We start from the raw sequence: 21,326 nt of genomic DNA, 5'->3' as shown, positions 1-21,326 counted from the left end.
TGTGTGCATGCAGAGGGGTGGGGGCTGGCTGTGTCTGTGCCATTAATGCATGAGAGCAGAGCGACGTGAAAGTAGGGGCTGGGAGTTCATCTGCGCAGGCGCGGCTCAGACGCGCGCTCCCGCGGTCAAAACTGAGACTGCAAAAGCGCGCGTCTGAGTCGTGTCCACTCTCCTGAATACGGGCCACATTAGGTCTGTAGCAGACTCTCAATGCTCACGCATTGAGAGTAGTCTGCTCGACCTAAAAAAAGTACAATGAATCTTAAAAGATATATGCGGAGTTACTTTGTGATATGAATAGCTACCAAACAGACAAAATATGAAAGGCTATAAATATATGTACTACTGTACTGACTGATTATGTAATACAACCAGGTCTATGCTACAAACCCTCACCATTCAATGATAATACGATAACTATTTATATTTAACTCATTACTTTACAGTTGATCTACAATATCATGACAGCTCCTTTACTTGAATGTGATAAATCCGAGCAAAAGCAGAAATAATACGAAGTTGGGCACATATAAATATGGTTTTACTGTTTAAAGCATCACCTTTCTGCAGTTACAACCTTAGGATAGGTCCTTTTTATGTGCATCCAGAAGGTGCAGTTATTGATGTAATTGTGTGCCACAACAATAGGAGTTCAGCACGGCTTTACATTTTTATGGCATCATGGGGATTAATATGCATTTTAGTTCATGTTCCTATAAAACCGATATCCAGTTGCATTTATCCACTTCTGAACGCCTCACAACAGTAAAATGCATCAGCAGTTCAACACTCGACTACGTATAAGTTCTGTTCATTTTTCCCTCGGTATTTCTTTTTTTTACATAACTATTCTTTCACGTCAGAACTGCTCTTGATGAAGGTGCCCATTTGCTTTGTGCGACTGTCCTTCAATTGTTCCAATTGCCTCTGGCCTCTCCGAAGCAGAAACTCAATATGCATCACGTCACTCCTGGGAATTTTGGCGTTTTTCCGGAACTCCTCTTGGACTCGGGGCAGAAATCCTGGTTTGTCCTTTGCAGCCCGTAAAAACTGTTTAAATAAGCTCAGGACTTGCTTCTGAAGGTTGCTGTGTCTAACCATGGTTTGTGGGAGATACAGCCTAAACATAGAATAACAGAAAAGAAGATTAACAGAGGCAGTGATTGTGAAAACATTACATTGAAAACAAACTGGCCCTTAGAGTCTGCGAATGACTAGCTGTAGAGAACGGTGTACATCACATCAGAAAACAAACACTTATGTCAGTGTTCCTTGCCAGATACAGCACCTGTGAGTCTCAACAGAGTTACCCCTGTGCTTGTTTCTTACCCCCAGATGCATCAAAGTTATGTTTTGCGAGTCCTGAATAGCGAATTTTAAGGATTCGCTATTAAAGACTCGCAAAACGGGATGCATGTAGGAATCGCAATATTATTTGAGATTTCTACTGATTCCTTATTTGCGATTCGCTAATTGCTAATCGCAAATAAGGAATGGCTTTCCCATTCATTCCTGAATGAATGGGGAGTCACTCCTAATTTGCGATTAGCAATTAGCGAATCGCAAATGTCCCGCAATTTCAAGGGTGTTGCACCCTTGAAACGGTAATGGTCACTGGTGTTGCGCACACACATGTCCCAAGGACATGTGTGTGTGCAACATACAACTTAGAAAAATGCACTAAAGTGCATATTTCTAAGTTTTTGCTATTTACCACGTAGTATGACTTTGCGGTAAATAGCGGCCCCAGATTGCGAATTCGCAATCTTGGAATGGTTCATGCATTGCATTTAAGGAATCGCAAATTGCGATTCCTTAAATGCAATCGCAATTTGAGAAATCGCAATTATTTGCAAATTCTTAAATTGTGAGTGCATGAACCCTTGATGCATCTCAAATAAAATTTTTGTGGGCGCAACCGGCCGAATTTTGCGATTCGCAACGTTTGCGCTCGCAAAAATGCTTGATGCATCTACCTGTTAGTCTGGAATTTGTCTGTATACCGTTCTTTAATATCTGGGCGCTAGTCACAGAAACGTGTCCAGGAGTTTGACGTCTACAGAGAACAAAAATGTAATGCTTGATTTAATCAGCTAAGCCACGCTCTAGCTGCACAAGAGAAAACAACTTAAAATAGCTCACTAACAATATTGACACTTGAACCAACATGAGCTACAGAAAATCTCAGACATACTCTTAGTGAGATCTGGTGCCCTGAAATGTCCAACAAAGGTTTACATCAAGTAGACGAGTGGAATGGTTGATGTTTCATGTAAGTTCCTATCAGGTAGATGCATCAAGCATTTTTGCGATTGCAAACGGTGCAAATCGCAAAATTCGGCCGTTGGCGCCCGCAAAAATGGCATTTGAGATGCATCAAGGGTTCATGCACTCACAATTTAAGAATTCTCAAATAATTGCGATTTCTCAAATTGCGATTGCATTTAAGGAATCGCAATTTGCGATTCCTTAAATGCAATGCATGAACCATTCCAAAATTGCGAATTCGCAATGTGGGGCCGCTATTTACCACAAAGTCATACTACATGGTAAATAGCAAAAACTTAGAAATATGCACTTTAGTGCATTTTTCTAAGTTGTATGTTACACACACACATGTCCTTGGGACATGTGTGTGCGCAACACCAGTGACCATTACCATTTCAGGGGTGCAACAGGGTGTCCTTTGGACACCCTGGCACCCTTGAAATTGCGGCACATTTGCGATTCGCTAATTGCTAATCGCAAATTAGGAATGAATGGGAAAGCCATTCCTTATTTGCGATTAGCAATTAGCGAATCGCAAATAAGGAATCAGTAGAAATCGCAAATAATATTGAGATTCCTACATGCATCCCGTTTTGCGAGTCTTTAATAGCGAATCCTTAAAATTCGCTATTAAGGACTCGCAAAACATAACTTTGATGCATCTGGGGGTATGTGCAGAAAAAGATGTTCTGTTAAGTATTTGTAAAGCGCACTATTACTTGTATGGGTATTGTGGTGCGGAGCAGGTGTGTGTGCTAGCCCTGCCTATGGTAGGTTGGTTAATTGAAAGGTCAGGTCTTCAGCTACTTGCGGAATTCAAGAAGAGAGGAGGGGGAGGCACTGATATTGAAAGATGGGTCGTTCCATGCCTTAGGAGTGATGTAAGAGAACGCCAGTCCTCCTGATCTAGTTCTGGTAATGCATGGGATGTGTGGGTGTAGGGGACCTGCACAGCAGAGGTGCCTAAGTGGTAGGATAAAGAAATATGACTGTTCAGCAAAGTGAGGACACATTTGTGTAGGGCTTAATTTGTGTAGTGCCTTGAACAAGTGTGGGAAGAGTTTCAAATGATCATGTTTATGTATCGTGAGCCAGTTGAGCTCCTCGAGTTGTGGTGTGATGTGAGTTCTGTGTGGGAGGTTCACAATGAGTCTGGCTGCCGAGCTCCGGATGGTTTGTATCCTTCCAGTGAGTTGCTTGCTGATCCAAACGTAGAGGGTGTTCCTGTAAGAACTTGCTGGTGACTGTTTTCTGGCTTTGCTTGGTAGCCATTTGAGGAACTTCATCATCTTCAGGAGGTGGAAGAAGGATGCTGTGATGGTGTGGACTCGTGAAGTCTAGTCCAGTTTTTAAAGGTCCTGGGGTGAGGTCTGCAGGTGCGTCCGAGTACAGACGGTCACCAGTTGGAGTCTCATGGTGAGGTGTTCTTACGAAGATCACTACATCTGCCTTGTCTGTGTTGAGCTTGAAAAGGCTTGCTTTCATCCAATTAGTGACTACGGTCATGCAGGTGGTGAGCTTGCTACCTGTGAAGTCTGAGGGGGAGAGTATGAGTTGCAAGTTGTCGGCATAGAAGAGGATGTTGGTGTTGTGTGCGTGAATGTTGTTGGCCAAAGTAAGGAACCTTGAGGCACTCCACAGTTAGGTTTACAGGCTTCCGAGGAGTACGGTGACAGACTGACAGCTTGTGTTCTATCCATCAAAAAGGAGCAGGTCCAGAGGAGAGCGGGTCCTTGGAGGCCAGTCTTGTGCAGGTGCTTGAGAAGGATAGGGTGCAAGACCGTATCCAATGCTGCAGAGAGGTCAAGGAGAATGAGGGCTGACATGTCTTCTCTGTCAAGGATCATGCGAATGTCGTCTGTGGTGGCAATGAGAGCTGCTTCTGTACTGTGGTTGGGCATGAATCTGGACTGTGTGGCATCGAGGAGCTGGTGGTTGCTGAAGTGGTCAATGAGACATTGATTGATTAGCTTTAAGACCATGGCTGGGTATGGTATGAGGACTATGGGTCTGTTGTTGGTGAGCATGACTGGGTCGACCAATGGTTTCCTGAGCGGGGGTGTCATAATACCGTGTTTCTAGGCGTCCTGAAATGTGGCAGAGTCAACAGAGGCATTAAGGATGGGTTTTAGTGTTTAACTTATTTGTAGGAGTCCTTTGGTGAAGTGTTCGGGGCTAGGGGCTGATAAGGGCCCCCAGTGGATGATCTGCATGATAGCAACATTTTTGAAAGTGGTGAAGGCAGTCCACAAGGTCAGGGTTCGTTCTTTGGCTTGGGGTGGGAAGTTGAGTTGCGACGGTGACAGGGTTGAGTTGTGGTATATAGAGGTTATTTTGTTACAATAAACTAAGGAGGTAACAATGTCTCATCAGAAGCAGATGATGTTTATCATCTCTACCAAATGGTCATCAATTATAACATTACACAGGGATTTGGGATGCAAAGACAGATACAGGGAAAGACACATCAAGCAGAATATGCCACATATCTCCCCCTTATAGAATTAACTATAAAAAATTAAACAAACAGGTACCACAAAAGACCACAACTAATATGAAGGTAGCAATATACTAGCTCAAGCTAAACAAGAACACTACTTTATTAATACACATTACAAATATTAAGTAGACCAGCACAGCATAACTACTACCAGCACAACTGCTACAGCCACACATACCTCCAAACAGTAAGTGCAGCCACAAACCACCCTTTGTTCAAATAATTGACACAGCACAGTCACACTTATACTGGTCAACACAGCGATAAACAAGCAGATGAAACATGTCCCTCTGTGTGGAACATACCTAATGGAGTCAAAACTTACCACACAACACAAACACTGTAACAGGAGTCTTCACTCTCACCGAAACGCTGCTGAGAGAATTCTTTCCAGTGGAATACACAACCTTGATACACCAATGCCTTATATATTGTCATTCCACTCGATGGAGTACACACCCTTCATGTACACAAACAATGCACAGAGTATAAGGGACATAAAAAGAAAGACCAGTGTCGATCTCTAGCCCAAAGGTTCGAAGTGCATGGCTGCTGTGCCCATATGCCATAACATGTACACAGACACCATACAAAGAGTCCACTGAACTCTTGCATTGAAAAATAAACATACGCTAAAACAAATGGCAACTCGAGCATCAGGTTAGCAATACTATATAAAGAACGTACAGATAAAGCCAATTGGTATGGCTTTGCCACATCTGAAAGTGCTGTTATGTTTATTTATTGTGAATGTTCTAAAGAGCTATTTGCTACTATTCTGTTATCTCAAAGTGCTGGAAAAAAAGACAATGCTAAATTAAAATATATGGAGTACATATCTGCTTTGTCAATTGAGGTGTTGCGCTTGAAAGCAAATGTGCATGGTTCAGTCTTTAGAATTTTCCCAAATCATACCTAGATGGGCTCGAACATTAAAGAGGCGTAAAGGACATCCTACAATTTGGGGTGATGCACTCCCAAGGTTCCACATCAATGTTTTGACATCCTGAAAGATTAGTGATGGATCAAAATGCCAGCCACTCGTCTGAGGCTTCTAGCTGTAGTGGCAGTAAGTGTTGGTTTCTGCAGCTTTTCTAGGCATTTACCACAGTACGCCATGTGGACGTTGTGAAGAACCTTCAATTGGATCCTGGGCTTACCTGGAAGCCATTCATGAGCCTTCAAGGAAGACTTAATGTTGTCGCGTTTGGGAGTTTTCCGCACAATTTGGCATTCTGGTTCTATAGCCTATATAGATTAGGGATGTTTTAGCTAGATTGCGCAGAACATATGAAAGCAGTACAGGTGTGTCCTGACAAGGGCTCTTGTGAGCACCATGTGGTCATCACTTTGGAGATGTGTCAGAAGTTTGGAGAGAACACATAGCTGGAGATTGAGATCTCCAACTACTGTGAACAATAGTTCAGAATTAACAAGTAGGCCTCGGTTTCTGGGATTTTGTGCGGCTAATGTGGGGGTACCGTAACAAGACCTCAGGGCCAGTGAAAAGGTAGAGGTCTAGCCTCAGTTTGTCTTGTTACAAAATCTCAGTTTTGTAACCTTTGAAGCTAAGGGGTATAAAGTCCAAGCATGAGGTGATGTTCGTGGGATTACTGGAATGATGTCAATTCATTTATTTATTTATTTTCAAAGTTTTATATAGCGCGAACAAGATCTTTGCAGATATCAAAGCGCTTTACAGAAACAAGGTACAATATAGTAGTCGGTAGTACGCGAGTAACAATATAGGATAGCAGTCCGGTAAAAGCCATCCTTATGGCTAAATTCACTTGAACTCTATTTTTATTGGATCAAAGACTTTGCATGTGCCCTCCATATCATTTGAAGTTGACATGGTGTTGAACGAGAAGCTAGGGCAATGGCAAACAAAAGTGTTGGACAATATTCAAGAGGGGAGATCTTTGGGAATACCACAAGGCACCAAGCACATAAACAATCAAACTGCCTCACGCCTAACATTGACTGATAAGTTTGTGGGCGAAGTTCTGTGGTTGGTTGAATATATCAGTGGCTGGAAAATGGGTAGATGAGCACATTTTTTGGGGGAAGGATACGCGAGTGATTGAATGACTGATGAACCATGGTGATGAATGAATGGGACCATTGCTTAATTCTGTAATAGAATAAGTGCCAGGGCCTTCGTCAGGATTCCACTGCAGCTTGTACCTCCCATTGCCTCTGCCAGCACCACCAAAGAGTGAAAATTCTGAATATTTTAGGGCCCAAAGCTATACGATTGGCTTGGGCAGCAGTTATTAGTGATTTTAATGCATATTGAAATTAATAAACAACTTTTTTTGTGTTTTTCTCTAATTTAGACAAACAGTGCCTCCAAGTGGCAGACTGTCATAAGTGCTGGTATTGACGATTAGGTGCTGAGCACTGGAAACAATCGGCCCAAATTAAGCACTGAATGGGACTCGGTAGAAAATGTGCGTATTCATTAGTTGCCATCAACCAATCCTGTTGTGCCCACCCGAAGGGGTGCCATCACATGACCCCCTGTGCTCTTTGTGACACTGGTGCAGGTGGTAATGCAGACAGGCAGCGGGGCGGCGCGGAATGTTTTCTAAAACAGCTGCCAGACATGTTTTTTAAGTCTCACCTTCCGACAGCTGCCACTGCGAGAAGTATTGTTTACAATAAAGTGCTTGGGGCCAGCCCACTGCTTACCATTTGTTGGCTTCATTCTCACTCTTCTTTGTTGCCCCCTAATTGGCCAACGACTGTCAGGCACCTTTTTCTTTCTCTAGAGCATGAACCAAACACAGTTTGTATCCTCTTGATTAGCATTCATTGCTACCCATGCTGCAATTGAGGTGCTATTTCTTCTTCCCCGTGTTGCTTTTTCACCCTCCCACCTACCCCTTTTACATGTTTCTTCCGCTGTCCATCCACCCCTCCCAGCCGTTATTGCTGGTCGGTACCCCCACACCCTTCCACGTCCTTGAATGGCCATCCTGCATAAGAGAGCAATGACGCGGCCACCGTATAGCACTTTTTTTCACAAAATGTACTTTTAGCCATGCTGTACAACATGGCTAAAATACTTTGGAAAAGCCAACAGCTCTCGCACAGGCACGATTTATTGGCTTTGTCAATGCTTGTTCTCTCCGCAGGCCCCTTCATACAACCGGACATACTGACTGAACTCCTGGATGCTGCTGCTTTAAAAGTCAACATGTTGCAGGCTTCATCTGCCCTCCTGCTGCCCGACATGCATTTACTTGGATCCAGTGCTTGCAACTAAGCGCACATTATAAAAGCTCTCGTCAGCCCACCTCAGCTGCCACAGGTCTCCGCTCTGACAGCAGCCTGACCGTGATTTCACCAGGGTCGGCCAGCAACGCAAGTTAATCCAGTAGCGCCTGCTCTACTGGACCCAGGTGGTGGGAAGGGGGGGAGAGGGGACCAAAAAATATTTATTTTTTTACCTTTAACGGCCTGCCGCCGCCGCCGCCTCTCCTCCGTCTTCTTCCTGCAGTCTCGCCCAGCAGCAGGAAGCACCTGAGCTTCCAGGCTCAGCGGAGCCAATCACAGCACTGCAATGCAGCGTCGGTCAGACGGGAAATGGGAGGCTGGGCATGTTCCCCGACAGGCTCTGTAATGCTGCCTGGTGGGTAAGATGCAAAGTGCGCATGACTGTTTGGCCGACTCAAGTGGGCCGGCCAAGCAGTCGTGCGTACTTAGGGAATGTAAACCACTCCTTCCCATGCTCTGGCCAGCCTTGCCCAGCCCGAGAGCCAATGACCGCAATTGGAAAACTAAAATGATAACAACCATAACAACCACATGGCCGATCCAGAAAATTGATCAATCCTTCATTCAAACCGCAAACACTCCTTCCCTCATTACCTGCCCCCTTCTACTTCCCCCGAAAACACAGAAAGAGTTCTGTACAAGGACAATCAGACTGGCCTCCAGCTAAAAAACAATGCGCACTGGTCCGACTTTGAGCAAATGGCGGAAAACGAGGTCTTCAAGATAATTTCTAATCTAAAAGCTTCCTCCCACACCACCCCCTCCCTTCCACAATCATAAAAGAACTCAACCACACTATTTCCCCTTTCTGGACAAAAATCATCAACGCCTCTCTCACCTCAGGCTGTGTCCCAGACTCCCTTCAGCTAGGACAAATCACACCCATTCTCAAGAAACCAGGGGCCGACCCTAATGATCTGAACAACCTCAGACCTATCTCAAACCTCCCATTCCTTGCAAAAACATTGGAGTCATGTGTTCTCCACCAACTCAATAAACACATTGATGAGTTCAACCTCCTTGACACCTTTCAATCAGAATTCAGGAAAGGCTGTAGCACTGAAACAGCCATACTCAACGTCTCGGATGACATTCGCAAAGCCTTAGATGAGGGTGATGCCTGCCTTCTCATCCTTATTGACCTATCTGCGGCATTCGACACAGTTAATCATCCAGCTCGTCTAGAGACCTTGTCGAAGCGCTCCGGCATCAATGGTAGTTTACTCAAATGGTTCACCTCTTTCCTCCAGCATCGCTCGCAACAAATTAAAATCAAATCCTGTCTATCGAAGCCGACAAAAGTCACACTTGGGGTGCCACAAGGCTCAATCCTCTCCCCGTCCCTCTTCAATCTCTTCATGGAGCCCCTCACAATCATCTTGAAAAAAGCTGGAGTGAGTTACCACCTTTATGCAGACGACACCCAAATCTATTTCAAAATAAAGTCCCCCGATGACATCCAATACCACTCTAACGGAGATCCAAACTTGGTTCAACGTCAATCACTTAAAGCTCAACCCAGATAAAACGGAACTGATCCTATTCTCGCCAAAAAGTAACCATCGTCCTATCCAAGAGTGGCTCAAGAATCTGGTTGCCCTAAACTGCCCCCTCATTGTATCCGACTCAGTTAAGTCTCTAGGCATCACCCTGGACAAGAACCTGTCGATGGAGGCCCACATCAAAAACTCAGCAAAAAGTGCTCTTTTCTCTCTAAAACACCTCAGGAAATTGAAACCTTTTCTTCCCCATGATGACCTCAAGACAGCTGTTCAATCCCTGGTTCTCTCTAAAAATCGACTACGTGAACGCCATCCTTACAGGGACTCCAAAAGCTCACCTAGCCCCTCTAAGGGCAGTGATGAACATGGCCGCTCGACTTGATCACATCACTCCAGCCCTCAACTCCCTCAAATGGCTTCCCATGGAAGGGAGATGTATTTACAAGCTGGCCTGCATCACACACAAAACCTCCACTCTCCGGCTCCCAACTACCTGAACAACAAACTGGTAAGAGCAGGTCAAACCAGAACACTGAGAAGCTCCAACTCACTCCTTCTCATTCCTCCAAAAATGAAAAAGAAAACCACCCAATACCGATCGTTTTCCGGCAACGCTCCCAGGATATGGAACGCTCTCCCGGGAGTCCTCAGATGCAACCCCTCCTTCTCTTGTTTCAAAAGAGACCTCAAACTCCATCTCCTTAACAAATACTTTCCTGAACTTAGTCAACTAACCTAGACCTCAATACCCAGAGTTGACTCCCATTCAAGGATTGTTGGTGAACGGACTATGCTAATCTCCTTGTTTTTCTTTATTTCTTCCCCTCCCCCTCTGCTGCACAGTTACTTATTGTTCATACTGTATTCTTTATCCGTTGTTTGCTTACTTACTGTCAGCCTTCTAGGTAGTGTAAGGCCCTTCGGCTTTGCACAATATGTATGTGAAGCGCTCTGATACCTACAGGTCTAGCTAGCGCCATACAAAACTTTAAAAATAAAAAATAAATAATTTTATTTTTCATTTTACTCAGTGGGGTGACGCTCCTCTGGCTTAGCGGAGGAACCGCCACTGAATTAAACCAGGTGCCAAGACACTCTCTGCTCGCTCATCCTCAGCCTAGTTGACAAGACGAATCCTGCAGTACAGCCTCAAACTGAGTGCAATGGGGGTTAGTGTCAGAGTTGTAGTAGGAGGGACAAAGACGTAGTTGAAAAGGACAGCATAATTATGTCCTTTTTTTGTTGTGTTTTCACCTTCAGGTAACAATGTATAAAATACAGCACCTTTAATTAAAGATAAAACCCTAATCGGTGGAAAATGCACTTTTACATTGTGAAACTTCAATTGGTGAATGCAATCGGTCTGTTGATGCCTGTATATCTGTAACTGGACAGACCAAGTTCAATCTAAACTGGACTACGGGAACGGTGTCCTTACAGGGACGCCAAAAGCTCACCTAGCCCCACTAACATGCCTTAACATGCCTGCTCACATCAAAAACGGGGTTAGAAAGTTTGATCACATCACACCATCCCTCCACTCCCTCAACTGGCTAACCATTGAAGGCAGATGTATCTACAAATTGGCCTACTAACATTCCCCCCAACTACCTAAACAGCAAACTGGTCAAAGCTGGAAGATCCAGATCCCTGAGAAGCTCCAACTCACTTCTTCTCTTCCCTCCGAAATTCAAAAAGCCAACCACTCAGTCCCGATCCTTTTCTGGTAACATACCCAGGATATTGAACTCACTCCCGATTGACCCCAGATGCAACCCCTCCTTCCCGTGCTTCAAAAGGGAGCTGAAACTCCTTCTCCTCAAGAAATACCTTACCATCCAAGTCAACGAATCAAAACTCCAATAACCTAGTTGACTCCCTGCTCATTTGGCCATCATGGATAAGTGGAGTTTCGACTGCTTCAACCTCGGGAGCTCCCCCCTATCCTTCACTGTATGCCTAATTATAATGTGTTGCTTATATCCTCATGCACCCTTATGTCCTGCTATGCAATGTATGCCTAATTATAATGTTTAGCGTGTATCTTTATACATGCCCATGTCATTTTATGTAATGCACCTATGTATGTAAAGCGCTCTGATACCCCCGGGTCTAGCTAGTGCTATATAAAACCTATAAAATAAAAAATAAAATAAATTGAATCGTGGTTGACAAAGCATGTAATAGAATCTTGCTTGTTTATAGTGGTGCTAGGTCACTGTCTGCGACTAAGAAAGCAGTTGAGTTCGACCTATCAAGTCATTAATTGTATTACACACAGTAAAAGTGTCACACATTTGGCTGTAGAATCTCACCCACACGTCTAATACACTCACAATCTGAAAAATCGTAACATAGTTACCAAGTATCCCAAGTCCAAGCAATACACAAGATCACAAGTCCCACAAAGCAAATAAGGTAATATGAACATAACTACAAATTGTTTGTCGCCAGAATAAGTGGAGACCTATTAGACCCTTAAACGTGTACATCAAAAGCAGAGCACAACCCACGTTTCATATAAAGTTCTTTAATAGAGATGTTGCGAAGCCCCGAAAAGAAGAGGTCCCAGGACTACAAGTGTCACAATGAAAAGCAAATGAATTGACTTGGAGAGCTACACATATACGGACCTTCTGCGGGAGTAATGTATATGATCGGCGCTTGTCCGCTACTTACACGGACCGTCCGTGAGTTCAGTCTAATGGCCGTTGATAGCTGATAACTCTTTACTGATACTATTCGCCCATAATATTCCGAGTCGCAAAACAACCGGTGATACGGATAAATGCATCATGGGAGATGTTTACAAGTAGGATGTAAAGTGGTCTATGATTGGAGTACTTCAGCCACCAGCCAATCCAACTGCACCACACAGAATTCCGAAGTGCTGGTTGGCTGTGAGAAGAGTCTTCATGTGCCTCTGTTCTACACGATTTCCGACAGCCGTAAGGCGCTAATTTGTTTTGAGAAAGTAGACCGTGTCTAGATGAGAGTGTTGCCATCAGCGGGTCTACGTTTTTTTTCCTTCTTTGGCTGGAGGGAGGGAGTGCGGCGCAGATCCGGGCTATTTGGGTGGTCGGGGTTAACAATGGTTGAAATCGTTTAATAGTTCCCTCGGCCTCCCCGCTCTATTCACAACCCACAGATGGGCTGTGATGCTTTTGGCTGTTGCCCACGTTCCTGGCGATCTGGCCGGACCCGGCCGTCCATAGGCGGTGTGAATGCGGCCCAGCAGTTCTTTAATGAAATGTGACAGTTTGAATATTTACTCACTGGATGTTACATAACATTTATTATATGACGCTGGTTTAGTGTCCTTAAATTTTCACAGCTGCCTAATTTTCAGCTTGCTTGTGTGCAGGCCACAAGTCCTAAAACAACCATTTGCAATGCAATATGTCTCGCATTTGTTAAAGTTAGAGCTATTGGCCTTGTAAATGTCCACGGTAGAGATAAAGCTTCCACTAACTAAGCGTGCAAATGTTGTGAAAAATAAATGCAGCTAGCCCAAAAATCTTTTCTTTTGGAAGCTAACACGCTTATGAAACAGTAACTTGTGTTTAAAGTTAATGCAACTTAAAAATGTAGACCGGCGAACATACGTAAACGCACTGCTAAACTGCATCATACAACTGTAACCATTTTGATAGATCTTGAAAACGCCGCACAGTGTGAGATCATGAAAGTTTGTTAGTAGGTTGAAACGAACACTACGAGGCAGTAGGCGACTTACTGAACATATACATTTCAAGCTGCACTATATCCAATTCCAGGCAACCATTTTTTGATTCCACACACATGCATGTTAGTATGTAAAACCATGAGAAAATGTAAACAAAATAAAGAAAATATAAAGACTGAACAAAGCCTAAACGTGCTCAGCGTGGAAACAGTCCAAACCCAAAATGAAACCCCTCAGAATGAAGACACCATGGGCAGAAACAGAAAACACTGCAGACAACTAATAAACCTGCTCCAGGTGTCCCTGGTGACGAATGTAAAATGGTACAAATAATGAGATTAAGAAAACGAAAAGCAATGGGAATCGACTGAAATTTCCCGCATGAAAAGCAAAAGGCTAGACAAGACACGAGGACTGGGTGTTGTATCTATGGTTAATGTCACGAGCCAATACAGGCGCGTGACATCTCGGGTCTTACTGCTCTCCTGCGCGAGAGTCCCATTGTCTTCCCTCACACCCTATTGGTTCCCCCCACATTCCACATTCCATTCCCCTGGTCCCCTGCCACCCCAACGGTTCCAACTGTCAGAGGAACCGAGAGTCTTCACCGCACAGTTGTGTAGTGGCTGTTTGATGAATAAATCTTCTGAACCCACCATACCGCATCTGCATCGTTCTTACAAGTGGCGACGAGCGGTTTCTACAACTGCCCCCACAGCAGTATTCATGATGTCACTGCGGGACCTGTCGTTAGTCAAGACTTTTCATAACCTGCCAGCTGAGGCGTTTCTTCTGACACAGGGTGAGACAGGCACTGTCTGCGTGCTTTCCACGATGGTCCTGCTGCACCATTTCTGCCTTCAGTGATGAGGCGTTTCTTCTGTCACAGGGTGAGACCGGCGCTGTCTGCGTGTGTGTTTAGGGGTCTTAGAGGCCAAGGGGCAGTCACAGTTTAAAATTTGCTAACATTCGTGCCAAGAATTTTCAATTCTATTAAGGCCAGGAGGCGAGGATTATGCTTTTCTCAATTTCTTTACTGAACACAGCAGCCAATCAAAACACAGTAAAGAAATAAAAAACTACACTACCCATAAACCCTGGGTAACCATAGAGTACATAGAAAGTATATAAAGAGTCATAGAGGTTCCAACTTCCTCTTTCTTTGTCCAGAACCATAAATAAAGAACAACAGAAGTCCCAAAATCCATTAAGAACGTCCCACGGAGAAGTCATCATCCGGAGGAAGGGACGAAGGAACTTCCCATAGCCACAGGAACAATAGTAAACCAACGAAAAGTAGAAACTCGCAACACATCTCATTTAAGGTCGGAGCCTGGAGGAAATAAAAAACAGAGCCGTAAAGGCCATTCCAAAAGGAAGGAGTACAAAGTTCAAAATAGGGCGGGAAAAAGTCATAGAGTAATTAACATTACAGTATAGCATAAATGCATACATCAATACAATATAAAGACTGTAAATAAGGGTGGGATAATCCTCGCCTCCTGTCCTTAATAGAATTGAAAATTCTTAGCACGAATGTTAGCAAATTTTAAATTCTATGTCAGGACGGAGGCTCCGATTATGCTTGTTCAAAGCTATCCACCACAACAGAAACAACATCAACAATAGGCTTGAAAAAAAATGTTTTAAAAAAAGATTCCGAAGACCAATCAGCGGCCTTCATGATATCCTGGAGGCCAACCCCCAAGGAAAAAGCCTTTGAAGCCATAGCTCCCCGAGCAGAATGGGCCCCAAAGACAGAAACGTCAATGCCCGCTTCTAACATGAGCCAGCGTACCCAACGTGCCAAGGTAGCGGGAGGGACAGGCTTAAAAGGCTTTTGCAAAGCTATAAGCAGTTGACCCTGCACATCATGTCGAAAAGGTGCAGTACTCCCCTCATAATCCTTAATGCATTGTACCACACACAGCTTCGGATTGTGTGGAAAAGAAGGATAAGACACAGAAGACTTGTTACTTTTAGTACGGCGAGAAATGGAGAATGAAACACCTTCCGGCGAGAAAGTGCGACCGGCAAGATCCAGTGCACGAACATCTGACACGCGCTTGCAGGACAAGAGGCATAGCAACATTGTCAATTTGGCCGACAATTGCTTACAAGAAAGCAATGAATTAATAGGCCAGGAATTCAAGAACGCAAAACCACAGAGACATCCCATAATGTGACATACTTAGGGCAAGGAGGTTTTACCATCCGGATGCCTCTGAGTAATTTGGAAACCAAAGGATGCTCCCCAATAGGTTTACTATCCACAGGAACGTGACCAGCCGAAATAGCAGAACGAAAGTTATTTACCGTTCTGTATGCCAAACCAGAAGAAGCAAGAGAAGCAAGAAAATTCAGAACTAAGGTGACATCTGCAGAAGAGGGATCCACTGACCGTTGAGTACACCAATCACACCACCGTTTCCAAGCTGACGCATAACGTTTGTGTGTGTTGGGGGCCCAAGCTTCACCGATAAATCGGGCAGCGTCTGAAGAAAGGCCTGAGACTTGCCAGCGTCCCCCGAAATCCGCCACGCCACAAGACGGAGATGTCCCGACAGAATGAGAGGGTGGGGCTGCAGAAGAGGATCCAGCTACAGGTTCCACCTGTTGGGGAGAAGGAGCGGCGGAGAGCAACTCATCTCCAGAAGAACTGGAAACCACGCCTGAGCCCTCCAAAGAGGAGTGATGAGAATTATGTCCGAGAGAAAATGCCTTGTGCGGGCCAGAACCCTGGGAATCATCATGAAGGGAGGAAACGCATAGCACAGGAGAGGAGGCCAAGACTGGAGAAAGGCATCCTTGGCTAGGGCCTCCGGATCCGGACGCCAACTGTAAAACAGGGGAAGCTGTCTGTTCAGGCAAGAGGCAAAGAGGTCCAAGTGGCATTGGCCCCAAATCCGGACCAAAGTCCGAAACACCCGCGGGTGAAGACGCCAGTCGCTGTAATCCCGGAGGTGGCGAGAGTTTCAATCCGCAATAAGATTGTTGCGACCCGGAAGGTACTCGGCAATAATCGTTATCTGGCGTTGCAAGCATAGATGCCAAAAGTCCTTCGCGATCTCCGAAAGGAGTTTGGATTTTTTGCCCCCAAGCTTGTTGACATACCTCACCGCTGAGATGTTGTCCATGCGGAGGAGAATGCAACAGTTCGTCGCCTGAGGGGAAAGACAGCGGATCGCAAAAGAGCCCGCAAGAAGCTCTAGACAATTGATGTGGAGGGATAATTCCTCCTGGGACCAACGGCCCCCTGTCGTCAGAGAACCGCACCGGGCTCCCCATCCCCAAAGACTCGCATCGGACTCGATAACCACATCTGGAGTCTTCCCGAACAGCGCACGACCGTTCCAAGATTCCATGTGGTCCAGCCACCATAACATCTCCCAGCGAGCATCCTCCGAAAGGGGAACGAGATCGGAGTAACGAAGGCCCTTCTGAGGATGCCTGATCTTGAGGCGCTGAAGAGCGCGATAATGTAAGGGACCCGGAAAAATGGCTTGGATTGAAGAGGACAATAGACCCACGATCCGAGCCACTGTCCGCAAAGAGACCATCGGTTTGGACAAGACCATGCGCAATTCTCTTTTGATCGCTCTGATCTTCTGACCTGGAAGAAGAAGCTGACAGGCTACCGAATCGATGCGGAACCCGAGGAAGTCCATCTTCTGCAAGGGTTGAAAATCCGACTTCAGAGGATTGACAAGAAACCCCAGAGATTGTAAGAGTTCTATGGACCATTGTAAATGAAGTTGCAGAAGAATAGGGCAATGAGCCATCAAAAGGATGTCGTTGAGATAGACAATCAAACGGACTCCACAGGCCCGCAAAGATTCCATCACTGGTCGCATGAGCTTCGTAAAGCACCATGGAGCGGAAGAAAGACCAAAGGGGAGTACAGTGTACTCGTACCATTTCCCCAACCACTGAAACTGAAGGAAGCGACGGTGGGGAACATAGATCGGCACAGACAGATAGGCGTCCTTCAGGTCCAAACGGACCATCCAGTCCCCTTCTTGAAGAAGATCTCGAAGAAGATGGATACCCTCCATCTTGAAATGACGGTACAAAACACCGCCGTTGAAATCTCTGAGGTTGAGGACCAAACGGGAACCTCCCCCTTTTTTCTCCACTAGAAAAATGTTGCTGACGAAGCCGTCGGGATGACGGGAAGAAGGAATGATGGCTCCTTTCGCCAGAAGAGATTCGACTTCTTTGGAGATGAAGTCCTGATCTTGTTGGGAAAAAACAAGGGGTAATGGAAGGCGGTGTTGGAGAGGGCGGTCGTAGAACTCTAGTTTGAAACCTTGCACCGTCTCCAACACCCAAGCATTGCTAGAGATTAGCTGCCAATTGTGGAGAAAATATTTCAGTCTGCCCCCCAAAACAACCTCGGATGCCAGAATCAAGCTCACCTGAGTTGGAGGAATCCTGACGTCCTCCCTGGGCACCTCCGTAGCCTCCATTGCCGTAGTTATTTCTGCCTTTGCGTGAAGGGTAGAATCTAGTTTTTCCAGAGCCATAGTTGTCCTGGCCGCCTCCTCTTTGGGACTGACCACCTCGTTTAGTAGGCTGGTTACCTCCCCGGCCGGACGAACGTCCCCTTCGTCCGGCCCGTCTGAAAACCGGACGGAAGGCACGACGCAGATTGGATTCCGCCTTGTCAAGGCCACTGAATGTTGCAACAAAATGAGTTAATTCTTTTAGAAAGGGAGGACCAAAGAGAAACCCTTGCGCTAAGGGGCCAGATTCGGAGGATGCGAGATCCGTCAACTTAGGGTCCAACTTCATCAGAATGGAGCGTCGTCGCTCGCAGGACAGAGCACAATTTGCATTACCCAAAATGCAGATGGCCCTCTGAGACCATCCCACTAATTCATCGGGATCAATCATCGAGTTAGAATTTTTTGCACAATACGCCAAGTCCAAAATCTTGGTCAAAGGACCCAAAAGATCCAATAACTTGTCCTGGCAGGACCTCCATGATCTGTCCAGACCTTTCTTTGGGTCTTTGGCATACTTGCGCATGTAAGTAACCATAGATGGATCAACTTCGGGAGTATCCGCTAACTTGTCTGCCAGGTCCGGTCGTGGACACTCAGAGCGCAACCTGGCGCGAATATCCTTTTCAAAGGGTCGACAAATATGTGACTGCACATATTCAGCTACCTCAGGAGAGGGAAGCCAGGCTGATGAATTCGGATGAATAATGTCATCCGGATCAAAGTTTGATACCTGTGGGATTGAAGGGGCATCGACGAAATGCTCTTTGCGAGCCTTCTTCTTGGGAGGCGGAACCACAGGATCTGAAGAAGTGTCAGTAGAAGAAGAATCATCAGTCATGGTAGATACTTGGTGCGTCTGAAAAGACGAGGCAGATTTTTTAGAAGTCTTGGAGGTGGATAGATTTTTTGCCAATTTTACAAAATCCTCCTTATGAGGATTCTTAGGTGACTTCTTGGAACGACCTGAAGAAGGTAGCCAACCTTGCTGAGTGGCATATTCAGCCAAATGCCTTTTAAGAGGGGCTATAGCCTGGTACAAGGCTTGGTCCATGTATTTAGCACCCTCAGAGCCTGCGGGCTCCTCCTCAGCGTAATAATATGCCTCTTCATCCTCATAATAGTCTGCCATTCTGACCTTAAGAAAGGTAATATGCCCAGAGGAGAAGTAAAATATTGACACCGAAAGGGCACTTCAGGGGGAGTGTAAACCCCAAAGCAAGCCAAAGGAACAGGCACCAACCTGTCAAAACAGTTTTAAATGTGGAGGGAGGGCTTGCTGACACACTCTAGGCAGAGCCTCTTCTACAATTTTACAACCCCAGGTCTTCGTTTAACACTAGGGCGTGAGGGGCCTAACGACAGGCAATAGGGCAAAGGCTGAAAGCCAATTAACTTATCTTCCAATGGAGATAAAACTCGAGCGCCAACCGTCCTGTCAAAACTCCTCACAAAGACCAATTGCGCAGTACCACCGCTGACCGCTAAAGCGAAACAGCCGGTGTACTGCGCATGCGCCGAGTGAGCCAGCCGAAAATGGGAGACGCGCGAGAAGGACGCGCGTCTCTCAGCCCCGCTCCCGCTCCACAAACAGAGTAACAGGCGCAAGAAGCAAGCCTGCAACCGGGGGGTGAGCACACGCCCCGAAGCCACGCCGAGAAGCAGCGAAGATACCAAGTGTTAAAGAAGCAAAGCGCAGAAGGTGACAGCGCAAACACGCGAACTGGAAGGTTCTAATTAGCATATAGCGATAGCGCAACAGGCAAAATACAAAGCGCGCTCAATATAAACAGCAATTAAGGCACAAATATTAATAATAAAGGAAAGAGCACTTAACTGGCTGCGGAGCAGCAAAGAAAGAGGAAGTTGGAACCTCTATGACTCTTTATATACTTTCTATGTACTCTATGGTCACCCAGGGTTTATGGGTAGTGTAGTTTTTGATTTTTTTACTGTGTTTTGATTGGCTGCTGTGTTCAGTAAAGAAATTGAGAAAAGCATAATCGGAGCCTCCGTCCTGACATAGAATTTCTTCATTGGCTGCACCCCTCTCGACCTTCACTTTCGTGTGGATGTCATCCTTCGCTCTGCCATTCACTTCACGCCACCCGCCGTTTACTCTGTTTGCCTCACTCAGTGTTCAGCTGATTGGTCCATCCTGTCAGTTGATTTCCCGCCTTCATCACGCCTTGAAGCTTACGCATTTCGTCATTGAAACGCACACGTCCGGCAGCAGCGCAGCACACGTAGCGGCCATTTTGCGGCACCCTCATCACGATCATCATTGTGCTGAACTCTTTGGTGCGTTTCCACTCTCAGTGATACGCACTCTGTAATTATTGATTATCTCAATGTTAAATCCTTCTACATTCTCTCACCACTAGAGTGTGCTCACGCTCTTCACTCTTCAAGTGTCAACACAATTTGGAGAGCTAATTCCTTGCATGCTTTTGAGCACATCGATCTGGCACTGAGTATTGTTGTCACTTCAGTGATTTGCACACTTTCCAGTGCAGATTATTTCATTTTTTGTGGTATTCCTGGTTGTGTTTCTGTTACATGCTAGTGCAAATTAAAATACATTTTGTACAGTGATTTGCGCACTTATCCAACCTGGACCATCCAAGGAGTCACAGTGGTACTTTTAAAATCTTCTTCATTGCGTGCCGCAAATGTCCACTCTTTACGCTCCCTATTCACCAGTGAAACACACCTTTCACCAGCCTTCAGTGCATTTTTCCTCAAGCACACCTTCTTCAGTTCTATCCACACCTTCCACTGTGTACTCAGAGCACTTCAGTGCGAGAATGTGTGGCCTGAGCTCGTTGAATCTCTCTCAGCCACAACCTTTCCTTCCACTTAAGGGTGAACCATGCAGGCCATGGAAGGAGTGGAAGGAATATTTACATTGAAACTGGAAGATGAGGACTTCACTGCCGAAAAGAAGAAAGTGTTTTCTTTTTTTTTTGTCCTCATTTACCACCATAGTATCAGGTGAGGTCGAGGGTGGGGATACGACATGCTGTCTCAGTTTATACAACTGGCAGGGATTAGGTGAGATAGAATACCAACATCCCTCAGCGATGGCGACTCCTCCCAAGACAAACACCACAAAACATTACAAAATGCCTGGTGGAAATTACAGCCGATTGGGACCGGGCTTAGTACCGGGTAACGGCTCTACAAGTAGTATAAACCACAGTAGCATAATCATTGGACCCTGGGAAAAAAGGGAAAAAAAAAAACATGGGTAACTCAGTGCTGCCAGGTCAACAAATGCCAAAATGTCCTTTTACTTTGGTTGCCGGCCCTAGTCAAATCAAGTTTGGAGACTTGCAAGACTGAAACATACCATTTTGCCCATCAGGGTCCTTCTATGTGGAACTCTTTACCTATACACATAGGCAAAGAAGAGAGTTATTCTAAGTTTAGGAAAGAAATAAAAACCTGGTTGTTCGATCAATAACTCTGAATGACCTATGACGTTCCACTCTCACTGCTTGTTATGTCTTTGGCGCCGGGAAACCCTATTTGGGTAGCTGTTGTGCCTTACAAGTTTATAAAATAAATAAATAAATAAAATC

General features: G+C 45.4%; 1 protein-coding gene across 2 annotated transcripts; it reads right to left on the bottom strand.

The window, feature by feature from the left end:
• Positions 1-525: 525 nt before the first annotated feature.
• SDHAF1 (succinate dehydrogenase complex assembly factor 1) lies at positions 526-12,365 on the bottom strand. 2 transcript variants are annotated; one of them, XM_078677321.1, is made up of 2 exons: positions 12,232-12,365; positions 526-1,120 (listed from the first exon to the last, which is right to left on the bottom strand). In XM_078677321.1, the coding sequence occupies exon 2, from the start codon at positions 1,099-1,101 to the stop codon at positions 847-849; it is 255 nt and encodes an 84-aa protein (XP_078533447.1). In that variant the 5' UTR covers positions 1,102-1,120; positions 12,232-12,365; the 3' UTR covers positions 526-846. The 2 variants fall into 2 exon arrangements, with proteins under 2 accessions (XP_078533447.1, XP_078533445.1); XM_078677319.1 differs by having other exon boundaries at positions 12,186-12,351.
• Between the last annotated feature and the right edge of the window lie 8,961 nt (positions 12,366-21,326).

Source organism: Lissotriton helveticus, chromosome 2_1, assembly GCF_964261635.1.
Source record: "Lissotriton helveticus chromosome 2_1, aLisHel1.1, whole genome shotgun sequence".
NCBI lineage: Eukaryota > Metazoa > Chordata > Amphibia > Caudata > Salamandridae > Lissotriton > Lissotriton helveticus.
The sequence above is the reverse complement of the archived record's forward strand: the minus strand, read 5'-3'. Positions and strand labels throughout refer to the sequence as shown.

Coding starts and splice junctions, on each gene's coding strand:
- SDHAF1 (XM_078677321.1), bottom strand. CDS start 1,101: ATGGTTAGACACAGCAACCTTCAGAAGCAAGTCCTGAGCTTATTTAAA.